This window comes from Panthera uncia, assembly GCF_023721935.1.
Source record: "Panthera uncia isolate 11264 chromosome E2 unlocalized genomic scaffold, Puncia_PCG_1.0 HiC_scaffold_19, whole genome shotgun sequence".
NCBI lineage: Eukaryota > Metazoa > Chordata > Mammalia > Carnivora > Felidae > Panthera > Panthera uncia.
In genome coordinates, this window is record NW_026057588.1 from 10,730,796 (window position 1) to 10,745,695 (window position 14,900).

Consider the following 14,900-nt stretch of genomic DNA (forward strand, 5'->3'; position numbering starts at 1 on the left):
CAAAAATAAATAAACATTACAATTAAAAAAAAAAAAAAGAAAGAAAAAGAAAAAAAAAGATGGGCATCGCATTTGGGTGATGATCGAACAAATAACATATACGAACCCGGCTGGTAATTACACAGTGGTGTATGTATGTGAAAATGCATAGAGCTGGACACACAAGAGTCGATCAACTGCAACTTGATTTGAAAAAAAAAAAAAAAAGGAGAGGGGGCGTCTGGGTGGCTCAGTAGGTTGAGCGTCTTGAGTCTCGATTTCGGCTCAGGTCCTGAAACCAGGGTCGTGGGATGGAGCCCTGTGTCAGGCTCCGCGCTGAGCGTGGAGCCTGCTTGAGATTCTCTCTCTCTCTCTCTCTCTCTGCCCCTCTCCCCTGCTCACGCTCTCTCTCTCAAATTAAAAAAAAAAAGAGAGAGAGAGACCAGAGAGACATGACAAGCAAATGCAATCATAACATATGATCCTTAACTGGATCCTGGATGCAGGAGGCAGAAACGATGATAAAACACATCTTGGGGACAAGCGGGAGACGTAATACATCGGACGATATAATGGGATATTGTTAATTTTCCCAGGGAAGCTAATGATATTGTTAATGTCGCCATGCGGGAGTTTAGTCTATTTGCAGGAGGTGCCAGCTGAAGTATCCCGAGGTGAAGTAACTTAATATCTACAATGTGCATGCACATAGTTTAGCACAAACAGTGTGTGTGTTTGCGTGTATGGAGAAGAGTGGCAGATACAGGGAATGTGGCCCAATGTCAACGGGCAAATACGAGTTAAGGGCACACAGGTGCTCCCTGGACTATTCTTTCCATTTTCCTGTAATTAAAAAATGTTTCAGGGGCACCTGGGTGGCTCATAAGCTTGTGGGTTCGAGCCCCGCGTCGGGCTCTGTGCTGACAGCTCAGAGCCTGGAGCCTGCTTCCGATTCTGTGTCTCCCTCTCTCTCTCTGCCCCACCCCCGCTCACGCTCCGTCTCTGTCTCTCTCTCAAAAATAAACATTAAACAACTTTTTTAACAAGTTTCATCCAAACTCATCAAAATGTGTGCATTAAATATGCACAATTTTGCATATATAAATTATACCTCAATAAAAACTTTTTTAAACTACAAAAAAAGACTAAAATAATTTTTGTTCCAATTTGGGGAAACCAAAAATTTGGTGCCTGCATTTCAAAAGCATGAAACATCATGCTATGCCAGATTTCCAGATTCCCTTTAAAGAAAATGGACATTAAGGCAACTGGGGCCGGAATTCCTGTTCAGCAGCCACATGGCAGGGAGGAAGTTTATTTTTCACCGTAGAATCTAGCAGATAGAAACCAGCTCTTCAGATGTCACCCAGACCCACCTGGTTTTCCTGAGTCACCCGTAGGGCCCTGCTAACATCAAAGACCCTGTAAAGCCTGCTCTGAACTTCTAAAAAAATTTTTTTAGTAACTTTTTTTTAAATGTTTATTTTTGAGAAAGAGAGAGCAAGGCAGGGGCAGGAGAGAGGGAGTAAAGCCTGCTCTGAACTTCTAAAAAAATTTTTTTATTAACTTTTTTTTAAATGTTTATTTTTGAGAAAGAGCAAGGCAGGGGCAGGAGAGAGGGAGACCCAGAATCCAAAGCAGGCTCCAGGCTCCGAGCTGTCAGCACAGAGCCCAAAGAGGGGCTCGAACTCACAGACTGTGAGATCATGACCTGAGCCGAAGTCAGAGGCTCAACTGACTCAGCCACCCAGACCCCCTGAGCTCTGAACTTCTAAAGCCCTTCCCTATAAAAGACCAGGAAAGAATGTGTCTCTGTGGGGGAGTACTGCCCTCTAGGGGGTGTTTGGGATATTGGGGGGTGATATGGGTTGACTGGGTAATGGGGACCCACGGCAGGCGGTAGCCAGAGCCAGACGTGCTCCACCGCCTGCAAAACCAGGGACAGTCCAACACAAGTCCTGCAAGATTTTGATCATCCCGCCAACATTCACATCGGTGACAAACCTGTTTGAAATAATCACAGCCAGAATCTAGCTGTTTTACATATACAGTCCTTTTTCCCATAACTTAAAAATACGCTGAAGTTTGAGGGCGCCTGGGTGGCTTAACTGATTGAACGTCTGACTTCGGCTCAGGTCATGATCTCGTGGTTCGTGAGTTCGAGCCCCGCGTCGGGCTCTGTGCTGACAGCTCAGAGCCTGGAGCCTGCTTGGGATTCTGTGTCTCCCCCCTCTCTGCCCTTCCCCCACCTGCGCTCAGTCTCTCTCTCTCTTTCTCAAAAATAAACACACATTAAAAAAAAAATTATACTGAATTTTCAAGGACCGCGGCCACCATGTTAACTGAGGGAAGACCGGATTTTGTTTTAGACTAAGGGTTGTTTGCCACTTTGGAAGATCCCATCACCAGCTGCAACCCTGGCCAAATGGCGTTTAATTCGCTAACTCCACCTGACTGGGTCAGGCTGCCGATGGGGCCACTGCATTAGTGAGGTCTCAAGCCACTGCCACCTTCATTAGGATTCCCTGGGGCTGTGCCTGAACATTTACATATTGAAATGAAGGTGCTTATTATGCTGTTTATTTTCCTTTTATTTCTCCTTCATATTAAAGTTACGGCATTATGGATTTGGGGGGTGATTATGAGTAGAGAGACGTAATATTGCATATAAATTTCACTGAGTCAGATGGGGTTAAAGCTATTCATTTAACCAGCTCCCCACCATAATATTAGGAGATCCAGAAAACCTCAGAGTCAACAGTCTGGGGATTCAGGAGAACTGCAGGGCTGGAAACTTCTAAGATGTCACACGAGGCCTTGGAATAAATCAGAGCTGGTACCAAATCCAGGCTCCGTTGCTGGCCATCTGCATGATAAACCTGTCTATCCTGCCTTTATCTACAAAATGGATATTAGTAAGCACCTGGCACACAGGAGTGCTTAGTAATTACTACCGTCAACTTGCTGTGTGCCCCCGAGCAAGTAACTTCCCCTCTCTGAGCCTCAGTTTCCTCCTCCAAAAGATGGGACTAAAAATCCTGAGTCCAGATTCAGAGCCAGGTGGTCCCCTGTTGTGGGGTTTTTACTGTGCTAACTCTTTGAAAATCAAAACAAACACCAAGCCAGAAAAACTGCCTGGAAAGACCTAGAAAGAAAGGGTTGGGGAAAACACAGCGTCCAAGCATCACCCCACAGGTAAGTTACTAATTACAAAGGAAGGCTGTACCTTTACAACGAAATGGCCTGCTGGTCCCTAGCTGGTATGGGCCAAGGGCATCCCCCTGCGACTCATATGTTGAAGCCCTAACCCTCAGTGCCTCAGGATGTGACTGTATCTGGGGACAAGAGTCTTTCAAGAGGTGATTAAGTTAATGAGGCCGCTAGGATGCGTTCTGATCCAATCTGCCCAATGTCCTTATAAGAAGAGGTGATTTAGGGGCGCCTGGGTGGCTCACTCAGTTAAGCTTCCAACTCTTGATTTCGGCTCAGCTCATGATCTCATGGTACATGAGTTCCAACCCCGTGTCAGGCTCTGTGCTGAAGCGCGGAACCTGCTTGGGATTCTCTCTCTCCTTCTCTCTCTGCCCCTCCCCCATGCTCTCTCTCAAAAAAAAAAAATTAAAAAGAGGTACTTTGGACATGCAAAGAGACACCAGACGAGTGAGGACACAGAAAGGGAAGCCGTCTCAAGCCAAGGAGAGAGAGCTTAGAGGAAACCAAATCTGCTGGCACCTTGATCTTGGACCTCCAGCCTCCAGAGCCATGAGGACAATACATTTCTGTTGTTCAAGCCACCCAGTCTGTGGGATTTTGTAATGGCAGCCTGGGCAGGCAAATATACCTCCCCACAGGGTCTGACTCAACATCACTGACATGGGGACAGACTGCCACCCCATGTCTCCTGATATGAGACTGATGTGAGCCACAGCATTGCCAGTGGGGTATTCCCACCAAAACATACAGCCTGATCTCCTCTGGAAACGCTCAACAAGCACAGAATGCGGGACATTTGACGAAACAGCTGTCCTGTCCCCGCCCCCCAAGTGTCCACACCCCAAAGCATGAAGTCAGACTGAGAAGCTAAACTCGGGTCAAAAGACACTAGAGGCAGAGGCGCCTGGGTGGCTTAGTCGGTTAAGCCTTCGACTTTGGCTCAGGTCATGATCTCACGGTTGGTGAGTTCGAGCCCCGCACTCGGCTCTCTGCTGTCAGCACAGAGCTCGCTGCGGATCCTCTGTCCCTCTTGTTGCCCGTCCCCCCACGCTCAAAAATAAACATTAAAAAGACACTAAGGCCATCCGTCTTAGTCTGTCCGGGCTGCTACAACAGAACACGTGAACTGGACGGCATCTAAGCAACAGCAATTTATTTCTCACTGTTCTGGAGGGGGCCAGCATGGTCAGGCTCTGGGGAGGCCCGTCTTCCAGCCCTGACTTCCCTCAATGTCATCCTCACCTGGTGGGAGGGGCCGGCAAGCTCTCTGGAGTCTCTTACAAAATCATCAACCCCACTCACGAGAGCTCTGCTCCCATAACCTCAGCACTTCACAAGGGCCCTACCTTCTTCTCTCTCCACAAAGACTCTACCTTCTAATACCATCACACTGGGGACTAGGATTGCAACGGATGTAGTTTAGGGGGACACAAACATTCAGACCATAGCAAGTCCTGTCAATTAAATGCAGCATGTGATCCTGGACTGAATATTAAACAAGTGAACAAAAACAACAGCTATCAAGACTATTTGGGGGACACCAGGCTGGCTCCGTGGGGGGAGCACGTGACTCTTGATCTCAAGGTTGTGAGTTCAAGCCCCACATTGGGTGAGGAGAGTACTTCAAAATAAAATCCTCAAAAAGAAAAAGAACAGGGATGCCCTGGTGGCTCAGTCGGTTGAGCACCCAACTTCAACTCAGGTCATGATCTCATGGTTCGTGGGTTCGAGCCCCACATCAGGTCTCTCTCATAAAAGAAAGAAAGAAAGAAAGAAAGAAAGAAAGGGAGGAAAAAAGAAAGAAAAACAACATTTAGGGGATAATTAGAATATGGACTTAATATTAGATAATACCCTTGGAGGAAAATTAAGTTTCTAGAGCGTGATGATGATATTATGATTATATGGGTACTACATTGTAGGAAAACATCCTTGTGCTTGAGGGATATACACTGAAACATTATGGGTGGAGTATATCTCCAACTTACTTTTAAATCTCCCTCTCTAAATGTCTATCTAAAGGGAGAGAAAGACATAAAGCAAATAAGGCAAAAGTCACGTTCACTGCAATGTTCTTGTCTATCGTATGTAGGTTTTTAATTTTTCAAAAGAAAAAGTTGAGACATAAAGTTGAAAAAAAAAATACCCTGACAATTGGAAAAATAGACAAAATCTTTAAAGATAAATAAGGCGTTACAAAAATATCCCTCTATGCCCTGTGCTTGCCCCATTCCTGAAAATCCGGTGATGGAATGTACATTTCAAAGTAAACCGTTCTTTCCACCAGAATGTTCCGCCCTGGATGCTGCTTTTGGCCACAATGTCTGGAACCAAATCAAATAACAACTACCTAGCTGAGTAAAGGGAGCCTCCACTAGGGGAGTGAGTGGTGGGGAGCTCCAACTCCATTCAGAAGCACCGGACTAACCTCAATTCACACAGCTGGTAAGATTCAAACCCACGTCTTTCTGACTCTAGAATCTGAATTTGTAACCACTATGTTGACTGCTTCCTGCAGGGTGGGGGAAGGACAGGGTTGCTCTGTTAATCACCTAAATAAACCTATGAGTATAAATTCCCGTACTTTATGGGAGAGGGGGAGGGAAGGAAGCAGGAGACCTCGTGTGAAGGAGTTTGGACCTGGGGCAGAAGTGGGCTAAGGCCTCATGGGTCTCCAGGCGGGAGGAACAGCATGGGCAAAGTCCTAGTGGCTGGAGGGTGGCCAGTGAGGAGGGGCTGGGTGGGAATGGGCAGCAGGAGCCAGAGGGTGAGAGCCTTAGAGGCTCAGGGAGGAGATTAGGCTTCCTCCTGGGGGCACTGGGGAGCCAAGAAAGGGTTGTGAGCAAGGGCAAAGAGCAGACGTGCAATTTAACAGGGCCCTTCTGGCTGCCTGGTCGGGGGAAATTCGGAGGACTCTGGGCGCTGGCGGCCATGCAACCCGGGGCTGGTGCAGTGATTCACCCACAACTCAGGTTCAATAAACACTTCGACAAAGATCCGGAAGCACATGAGGGCTCTGTACCGGGGAGATGCAAGGAACCATGCCTCTCCGACGCCAGTTGGGAGAAATGGTCATGGGCACAACCTCACGGAGGGCAATTTGCCTACCAAATCACCTTAGACCAACCAGCAAGGTCCACTTCCAGGAGCGACATGAAGGAAAGAACAGACGAACCGAGTCATTCTCTACAGCGTTGCTTATAATAGGAGATGGGAAACAACCCCAATACCCACCAGGAGAGAATCCGCACGGTAAATTATCCCCCATCCACGCATGTTAATACAAATCTTTGATGTTTGAAAGTTTTGAGGCATGTGCTTTAAAACTTTAAAACAGAGGCACTTTTAAACAGGTTTGAAACGGGTAGCTCTGGGGCGCCCGGGTGGCTCAGTCGGTTAAGCGTCTGACTTTGGCTCAGGTCATGACCTCACAGTTTGTGAGTTCGAGCCCCGCATCCGGCTCTGGGCTGACAGCTCGGAGCCTGGAGCCTGCTTCGGATTCTGTGTCTCCCTCTCTCTCTGACCCTCCCCCACTCGCACTCTGTCTCTGTCTCTGTCTCTCCCCCGAGAATAAGTAAACATTAAAAAAAAAAAATCTTGAAACAGGTAGCTCAGGGGGTTAAGCATTAGACCTGGGCTCAGGTCACATGATCTCACGATTTGATTCACGCATGGGAGCCCTGCAAGGGGTGAGTTCCAGCCCCACACTGAGTGAGCTCGAGCCCCGCTTCCGGTGAACACAAGCCCTCTCTTTCGGTGAGCTCTGCTTCTCTCTCTCTCTCGCTTCTCTCTCTCTCTCTCTCTCTCCCCGTCTCCGCCCCTTGTGGGATTCTCTCTATCCTCTCTCTCTGCCCCTTGCTCACTTGCACCCTTTTGCTCTCAAATAATAATAATAATAATAATAAATAATAATAATAAATTAATAAATAAATAAAACTTTAAAACAAAATAAAGATGCGTGTAGCAAACCCAAATGTGGAATCTTATTTTTCCCTCTCTTTAACACAAAAGGTAGCATAATCCCCTACAAATGGTTCTGTGCCTTTTTTTTTTTTTTGGTTTATTAATCTATCTTGGCGATGGTTTCACATTAGTACAGTAAGGGAGGGCTTCATTTAAAATTGTTTCTGTGTTAACTAACTGCACGTCTTTATATTTATCGGCACACACATTCACACACATAGACTTGCCATGGCTGCGAAGGATTCCAATGTGTAGATGTTCACAGGATTATTTCACCAGTGCCATGCTGATGAACGCTGCATTCTGATTCTTTACGCAAGGCTGCAAGGGATAACCTTGCACATCCCTCTTTTTGCCCCGAGGCTGGCATATATCTACATGATCAGTGCCTGGAATGGCCAGGCCGATGAGTCACGATGGATGGTCATAATCGTTAACGCCGTAAGGCCAGCGGTTCATCTCTACGGAGCACATACCGTGCTGGAGGCCCTTGGCGTGTATAAATTAACTCGTTTCCGCCTCCCAACAACCGCAGGTGGGTTAGTATTATTATTATCCCGTTTTGTGGAGAAGGAAACTGAGGCACAGAGGGACTGAATAAGCAGCCCAAGGCTGCACAGCTAGTAAATGGCAGAACGGGGATTCATTCAAACTTGGCCACTCCGATTATTAAGACCTCCCTTGTGGACCGGGAGATCGCGTCGGCCCTTCCACGGCAATGATAATTTCGATTAATACTGCCAACTGCCAGGAAGGAGGCCTTTCTTTGAATGTCCTTTTGAATCTGGGGCCAGGCGATTAACTATGATCCGCTCCAACAACAGCAACAGCAATAACAATAACGACCGTCAACTAGGCTAACTACACGCACGCGAATCCCGGGGGCGGGGGACCGCGACACCCCACCCCGGGCCCCACCTCGATGGCGGGCAGCGTCTTGCTCGCCTCCGTGCTGCTCTCCCCGAGGATGCTGCCGGCCGAGCGGCCCTCGCACTCGTAGCGGAAGCGCATGCCGCGCTGTTTGGGCTGCTCCGTGATGACCAGGTGCGGCCGCGGCCCGGGGCCCGGGGCCGGGGGCAGGATCCGGCCCAGGGGACAGCCCCAGGGCGGCGGCGTGGCCGGGGGCGGGGGCGCCGAGGGGCCCAGGGTGACGGTGCTCAGGGAGGCGGCCCCGCGAGACACCAGGCGCGGCAGTCCCTCGCCCGGGCCCGGCTGCGCCCCCTCCAGGCCAAAGCCATTCTCCTTGATGTACTCGTCGATGATCTCTGCGGGAGAAGCAAAAACTGGGGGTGACGCTGATTATAAAAGGAATGGCTCGGTGACCCTCCCTCCCCACCCCCGCCCCGAGACCTGTGCCGCCCCGCCTTCCCTAAGCCATTCCTTTCTTCACAAACATATTTCTTGGGGCGCCTGGGTGGCTCAGTCTGTTGAGTGTCCGACTGGGGCTCAGGTCATGATCTCGCGGTTCACGAGTTCGAGGGACTGGGCTGACAGCTCAGAGCCCGGAGCCTGCTTTAGATTCTGTGCCTCCCGCTCTCTCTGCCCCTCCCCTGCTCACACTCTGTCTCTCTCTCTCTCTCTCAAAAACAAATGAAACATTAAGAATAAAATAAAATAAAATAAAATAAAATAAAATAAAATAAAATAAAATAAAATAAAATAAAATAAAATAAAAACATATTTCTTGTGGGCTGAGGGCGGGGGCGTGGGGCTTGGCCCCAAACACAAAAAAAGTCCCTACCCCTCCTTCTTGCAAACAGCTCCCCAGTTCTTGAAGCCAGAACCCTGGGGACCTGCCTGGTCTCTCCTCCTGCACGCTCACATCCACTCCCCTCCCTAATAGCACCTGAATTCAAGTCTCCATCACCTCTCACCTGGATAAAGGTAGGGCCAGGTAACAGGTGTCCCTGCGTCCAGCTCACCCCGTTTAACAACAGCAAGAATAACAGCTGTTCTGCCTCAGAGAGCAGCCCCATCGTCCAAATGCTCAAGCTGGAAGGATGCACCTCTTTGTGGGTTGCTCACGATCCCCCAGCTGTGTCCCGTCCTTGAACTTCTGCCTCTTGCCTCAAACACGTATTTACGCCTCTCCCCACACCCCTGCCTCCATCCTGGTCCACCCTCACGGTCTCCCCTCGAACCACTGCTCCCGTTCGCCGCCAGCTCACCTCCTCAGCCTGTCCCCCACGCACAGCCAGAGGTATCTCATGTCAGATCTTGTCTCCCCTCCCGTGGCGCCCATCTCCCTTATAGTCGAAGTCAATGTCTTCCCCATATAGCCCCCCCCCCAAACTCTATTCATCTCAGAAAACAAAAAACAAAAAACAAAAACAAAACCGCGCACCCCGGACCCCTCCGGATCCCTGCCACAGAGCCTTGCATGGACGGGTCCCTGTGGTCCTGGGTCTCCCACCAACCTCCCTGTCACCTAGCTCTTTTCTCTTGCTCCCAGCAAAACTGGCCCTCTCTGGGGGGGGCGGGGGGGGGTTGTGCTTGCTCTCCATCTGCCTATTCCATCCAGCCCACACTGGTTTCTCATCCTTCTGGTCACAAATGTCACGCCTTCAGAAAGGCCACTCTAGTGTGTGTCTTCCCAGGCCATCTGTTTTTCTTTGTGTTATTTCCTTCACAGCCCTTAGCCCAATCTGACATTATCTTGCTCATTTATTCCTTTTCCTACTGTCTCCTCCACTAGAGTGTCAGCTCCAGGAGGGTGGGGACCTTGTTTGGTTTGTGGGTGAATCCCCGGGGCCTAGAACAGTGCCTGGCACATGACGGGTGCTTGAAACAACTCACCGAAAGAATTAACAACGGTCACGGTGATGGTGACACGAAAGGCAGCTGGCGTGCGGAGTCATTTCTAATGACTCCTAATACCAAGGTACTGCTAATACCTTGGGAACGTGACCGTTAAAATCCCCTGGCAGTCCGAGAAGTCACGCTGTGACCCTCCCCCTGCCCAACAGCAAGGGAGGCCAAGATCCCCCACTGTGAGAACTTGGGACTCCTCAGCCTCCCCCCAGACCTGCCCTGTGATACTCACCCAATTCATCTGTGGAAGGAAGAGAAAGAGAAAGAGAAAGGTGAGGTCCAGAAAGTGCTCAAGACTTTCATCTTTTAAGACAGATTCCCCAACCCCCTCCCCTCACGGAACCCCTCCCTTTCCCCCTTCCTCCATCCTGGGAAACTGGGCTCCGACTCCCTGGGGTACCAAACCCCAGCCCCTGTCTTATCCTCTTGGCTACCCCACCCACCCCGCTCAGCTCCCAATATTGGAGCCCCAGGGTCAGGGTACCCTCAAGTGCCTTCTAAAAACCGGGAATTATAAAGCATCATCGGGAAGGAAGCCGAAGATCTTATCACTGGGAAAAAACTCAACATCCAAGATTCTAAATTGAATGTGGGGGGGGGGTCCCTCCCTAAAGCCCACCACAGAACCCCAAGGCTCTATACTAGCTAGTATCTGAAGATCCAAGGAAGTCGGTCCTTCACCTCCAGGCACCCACCTGCCCTGCACCCCGGCCCAGTCCCTCGGCAAGGCCCACCCACCATCCCAGATTCGCCCCCTGAGTGGGGAGAAACATCAATGCTGGGGAAGCCCTTTATCACCTCCTCAGGGAGGCTCTGTCCTGAACGGGGCCATGGAGAATTGAAACACGCCTCCCATCATTCCATAGACAGGATGAGGGGAAGGCCGGAGTGAGCAAGCCTGGGCTCAACACTGTGAGGGAGGGCAGTGGTCTGCTGCTGGTCGTAGGCTTATCGATGCCGGCCTGCCTCGCTGCCAGACCTTTCCTCCTCCTCCTCCTCCTCCACTCTCGGGGAGTGGCTCCTGCCAGCCACTGCCACCTGGCAGTTTGCTCCTCGGAAAGCAGTTTACCTGCTCCCCTTATCTCATGTGATCTTTGAAGTCAGCAAGGGCCCCCCCCCCCCCGCCACGTGGTAGCTGGGGACACTGAGGCTAGGAGAGAAGAAGGGACGGGCTGTAGATCACTGGCAGGGCCAACCTCCAACTTGGAACAACTTTCTTAAGCATCTATGCTGGACGGCCTGGGAACCCCAAGATGAGTTTGACTTTGGGGCCCTCAAGGAGCTCCCAGGGTGCAGGGGGAAACTGAGGCCCAGGAGGCAGTGGCCTGAGCTTTGGACCGCCTCAGCTCAAATCTTGGCTCTGCAACTTGCTAACTGTAGGGACTTGAGCCCATTACTTAACCCCTTTGGGCCTTGGTGTCTTCACCCGTAAAATGGACACAATAATAATGCCTCGCTGGGCTGCTGTGAAAATCAAATGAGCTAATACGTGGGAAGCACTCAGAACTGTCACAGTTGGGGCGCCTGGGTGGCGCAGTCGGTTAAGCGTCCGACTTCAGCCAGGTCACGATCTCGCGGTCCGTGAGTTCGAGCCCCGCGTCAGGCTCTGGGCTGATGGCTCGGAGCCTGGAGCCTGTTTCCGACTCTGTGTCTCCCTCTCTCTCTGCCCCTCCCCCGTTCATGCTCTGTCTCTCTCTGTCCCCAAAAAAAAAAAAAAAAAAAAAAAAAAAAAAAGAACTGTCACAGTTGTAGGCAAGACATAAATGCTGGCTGCTCTTGGATAAAGTGTTGGGAGACATTATTTTATGGACTTAGGTAACCCGCTCTCCCTTTCTAGGCTTCGGTCCATCTGTCTATATACAAAATGAAAGGGTTGGAAGATGTGCTTTCACAACATGCAGTGTAGAGTCACCCAGACGTTGGTTTGAATCCTATCTGTCACCCACTGACTGTGCAGCCTTGGGAAAGTCTCTCAACCTCTCTTGAGTCTTTCTCTGAAACATGAGGTCTGAGCTCCTATCTCAGGTGTTAACATGAGGATTCAGAATCACACAGGTCAATTGCTCAGCACGGTGTCTGAGCACTGTGTCATAAGGCTTAGCTAATAGTATTATTATCTAAAATCCTCTTTCAGCCAGGAAACGCTGGGACCTTCTCCTTATTAAAGGCCCAATTCAAATAACCCCCTACCCCACCTCAACCTCCCACAGAGACCTGCCAAACCATTCAGGGACGGCCACGATGGGCCCCAGGTCTTTCCTGCCTCAGGGCCTTAGCACAACCTGCTCTCTGCCAGAATGCTCTTCCTCCGTTTCTTTGCGTGGCCTCCTCCTCCTCCTCCTTCAGGTCCCTGCTCAAATGTCGCTTACTAGATGGGTCTTCCCTGACCACTTTATCTAAGAAAGCCCCCTGGTCCCTTGCTCCAGTCTGTGACAGTTACATACCTTTGTTTTATCATTTTCATGACACCGATTAGGATTTGACGTGACTTTGCATTAAGAGACTCACATCTATCTCCTCCTGCAGACTGTGAGCACCTCGGAGTAGGGAACATGTCTGCCCCATCGCACTGTATACCCAGGACCCAGTACGTGTCTAGCCCGTCAGAATGAGGGAAATTTTCCCTCCCACTCTGTCCTGGCTCTCATTCTTACCCTGCTGTTAGATATCACTGGCCCCGAGACCTCTTCAGAGCCTTTATCACATTTTATAATCCTGCATTTACTTTATTGCCTACGTGTCTGCCTCCACATCTAGGGAGGGAACCTAGGAGGGCAGAATCAGGGCTGTCTCAGTCACTACTGAGTCCCCAGCACTGCCCGGCACAGGGCCAGCCACAGAACAGGCACTCGGTAAATATTTATCGAAGAGATGACATCACCAATTACTCTCAATTGAAACCAAAGATCTAGGTCTTGCGCCAGAAAAACCTCAGCCTGGTTCCTGCCCGGAACCAGTGCTCAGGCAGTACCTGTCCCCAATGCCATGCCCCACCTTTCACCGTTGTCCAAACTCTCAGCCCTGTTAGAGAACTCGCTGAGCCTCCTCCACAGCCAGGCCAGCGCTTTGCAGGTCCCAAGGATCTACCTCCAGACAGAGGCCCAGCCCCAGCCCACTAGGGCCACTGAGTTTTCACGCTGACAGGATTCAATCCCTGCCCTCGAAATCCCAGAAGATTTCTAGGAGAGAAGATGTTGTCATTTAGCTATGATTCTGCGTTGTCTTGGGCAGCAATGAATTTTGGATGGCACTGGCTGAGGGGCCGTACAGATTAGTGGTTCTCAGCTTCTTTTTGGGAACTTGCTAGAAATGCAAACTCTCAGGGCCGCTCCTAGACCTACTGAATCAGAAACTCTAGAGGTAGGGCACCACAATCTGTTTTAACAAGCTCCCTGAATGACTCTGATGAACACGAAGGTTTAAGAACCATGGTTACAGGCTCTGTAACAACGACAGCAGCAGCAGCAACAACAGTAAAAGCCATTAACAATTAACACTTACGGGGACTTTACTGTGTGCCAGACACTGCTTTGCAGATCTGCCTGTATCAGCTCATTGAACCCTCTCAATCCCTGCCACCAGAACGGAGGCCCTGATATTATGTCCATCTTACAGATGAGGCAAACTGAGGCCCAGAGAGGGGAAGTGATTTGCAGGCACTCACACAGGGAGGAGGTGATGGGTGGCACCAGTGTGTAATTATTACCCTCTGCACTGTCACGGTAAATCTCTAAAGAGGACTCCTCTTAGAGGGTGAATAGGTGGTTAGTTTTACCTGTCCAGCTCCTAATCACCCGGGAGGTAGGGGCATCTGGGGCCCCCATCTCAACCGGCGGGGATGAATACAGGTGGTCAGAGGAAAGCTGAGGTGGACCTGGGCGAAACCCCAGACAAGAGGCGTGCCCAGTGCCGCCTCCACAGGACGCCCCCCTCCCCCGTCCTGAGGGCGCAGGTGGGCCGGAACTGTGGAGGGCTGCTCACCCGTGGTCCTGGAAACGGCGAGCGAGAGCGAGGAGAGGTCAGCGGACCCTGCAGGGAGGGAGGCATGTCTCAGGAGGTAACGCGGCAGCTGCGGGGGGACCGGAGAATCTCCCAGGCCCCACCCCGTTCCTCTCGTGGCCCCGCCCCTTTGGATCACGCCCCTTCTGCCTTATTGCGTGCAGGGTCTGGCCTTCCTTCTCCAACTTCTGGACCCGTTCCCCAGTGTCTGTCATTCTCACCACCCTCCATCACATTCAGGCCGGCTCCTTCTCTTTCTCAAGGGCCTGGAGGAGCCCTTAACCTCAGTTAGGAAAGCTCCCACTCCGTCCTTGCTCTCAGGATCAACCCTCCCCCTTCACTTTTTCAGTGAAGTCCCTAGTCCCCTTCTCCCTCTCAGACCCTGCCACTTCTCTCCAGAGGCAGGCCCCACCCCCCTTTCTTCTCCGAGGCAGGCCCCGCCCCTCTTTTTTCGGAACAGGCCCACCCCCTTTTCCCTGGCAGAGTCAGGCCCCGCCCCCTTACTCTGAGTACGACGCCGCTTCCTTCTTAGAGTTAAGCTCCGCCCCCTCTTTGCTCTCAGAGTCAGGCTCCGCCCCCTTCGGTGAGCGAGGACCCTCATTTTCGCCCTCGGTGAATCTGTCCACGCCCCCACTCCGCAGGAGCAGCTCCCGCCCCGCCTTCTCCGAGTCGGGCCCCGCCTCCTCCTCTGCCTCAGGGTCAGGCCCCGCCCCCTTCTCACTCTGTAGTGGGACGCCTCCCTCTTACCTTCGGCTGGACCCCGTCTCTATCCTCTGTCTCCTTCCTTCCCTCTAATACAGTGTCCCCGGAACCCTCAACCTCGCCCCCCCAAACGTTTTAGAGTCCCGTAGGAACCCCCAGACTACTCCAGGACCCTCCAGAACCCCTGCATCTCCAGTCCCGCCCCAGACTCCTCTCCTGAACCCCGGTCCCGC

The 14,900-nt window shown here is 51.1% G+C and overlaps 1 protein-coding gene across 1 annotated transcript in view; it reads right to left on the reverse strand.

Annotated features, from left to right (window-relative positions):
• Positions 1 to 14,892, reverse strand: part of RELB (RELB proto-oncogene, NF-kB subunit) — a 28,475-nt gene extending 13,583 nt beyond the window's left edge. The window contains exons 1-3 of the mRNA XM_049620854.1: positions 14,187 to 14,892; positions 13,948 to 13,995; positions 8,074 to 8,420 (exon numbers count right to left, since the gene is read on the reverse strand). Of these exons, the coding sequence (XP_049476811.1) occupies positions 8,074 to 8,420; positions 13,948 to 13,995; positions 14,187 to 14,196 (405 nt within the window). The 5' untranslated portion in view covers positions 14,197 to 14,892. The remainder of the gene's footprint in view (positions 1 to 8,073; positions 8,421 to 13,947; positions 13,996 to 14,186) is intronic.
• Positions 14,893 to 14,900: the final 8 nt, after the last annotated feature.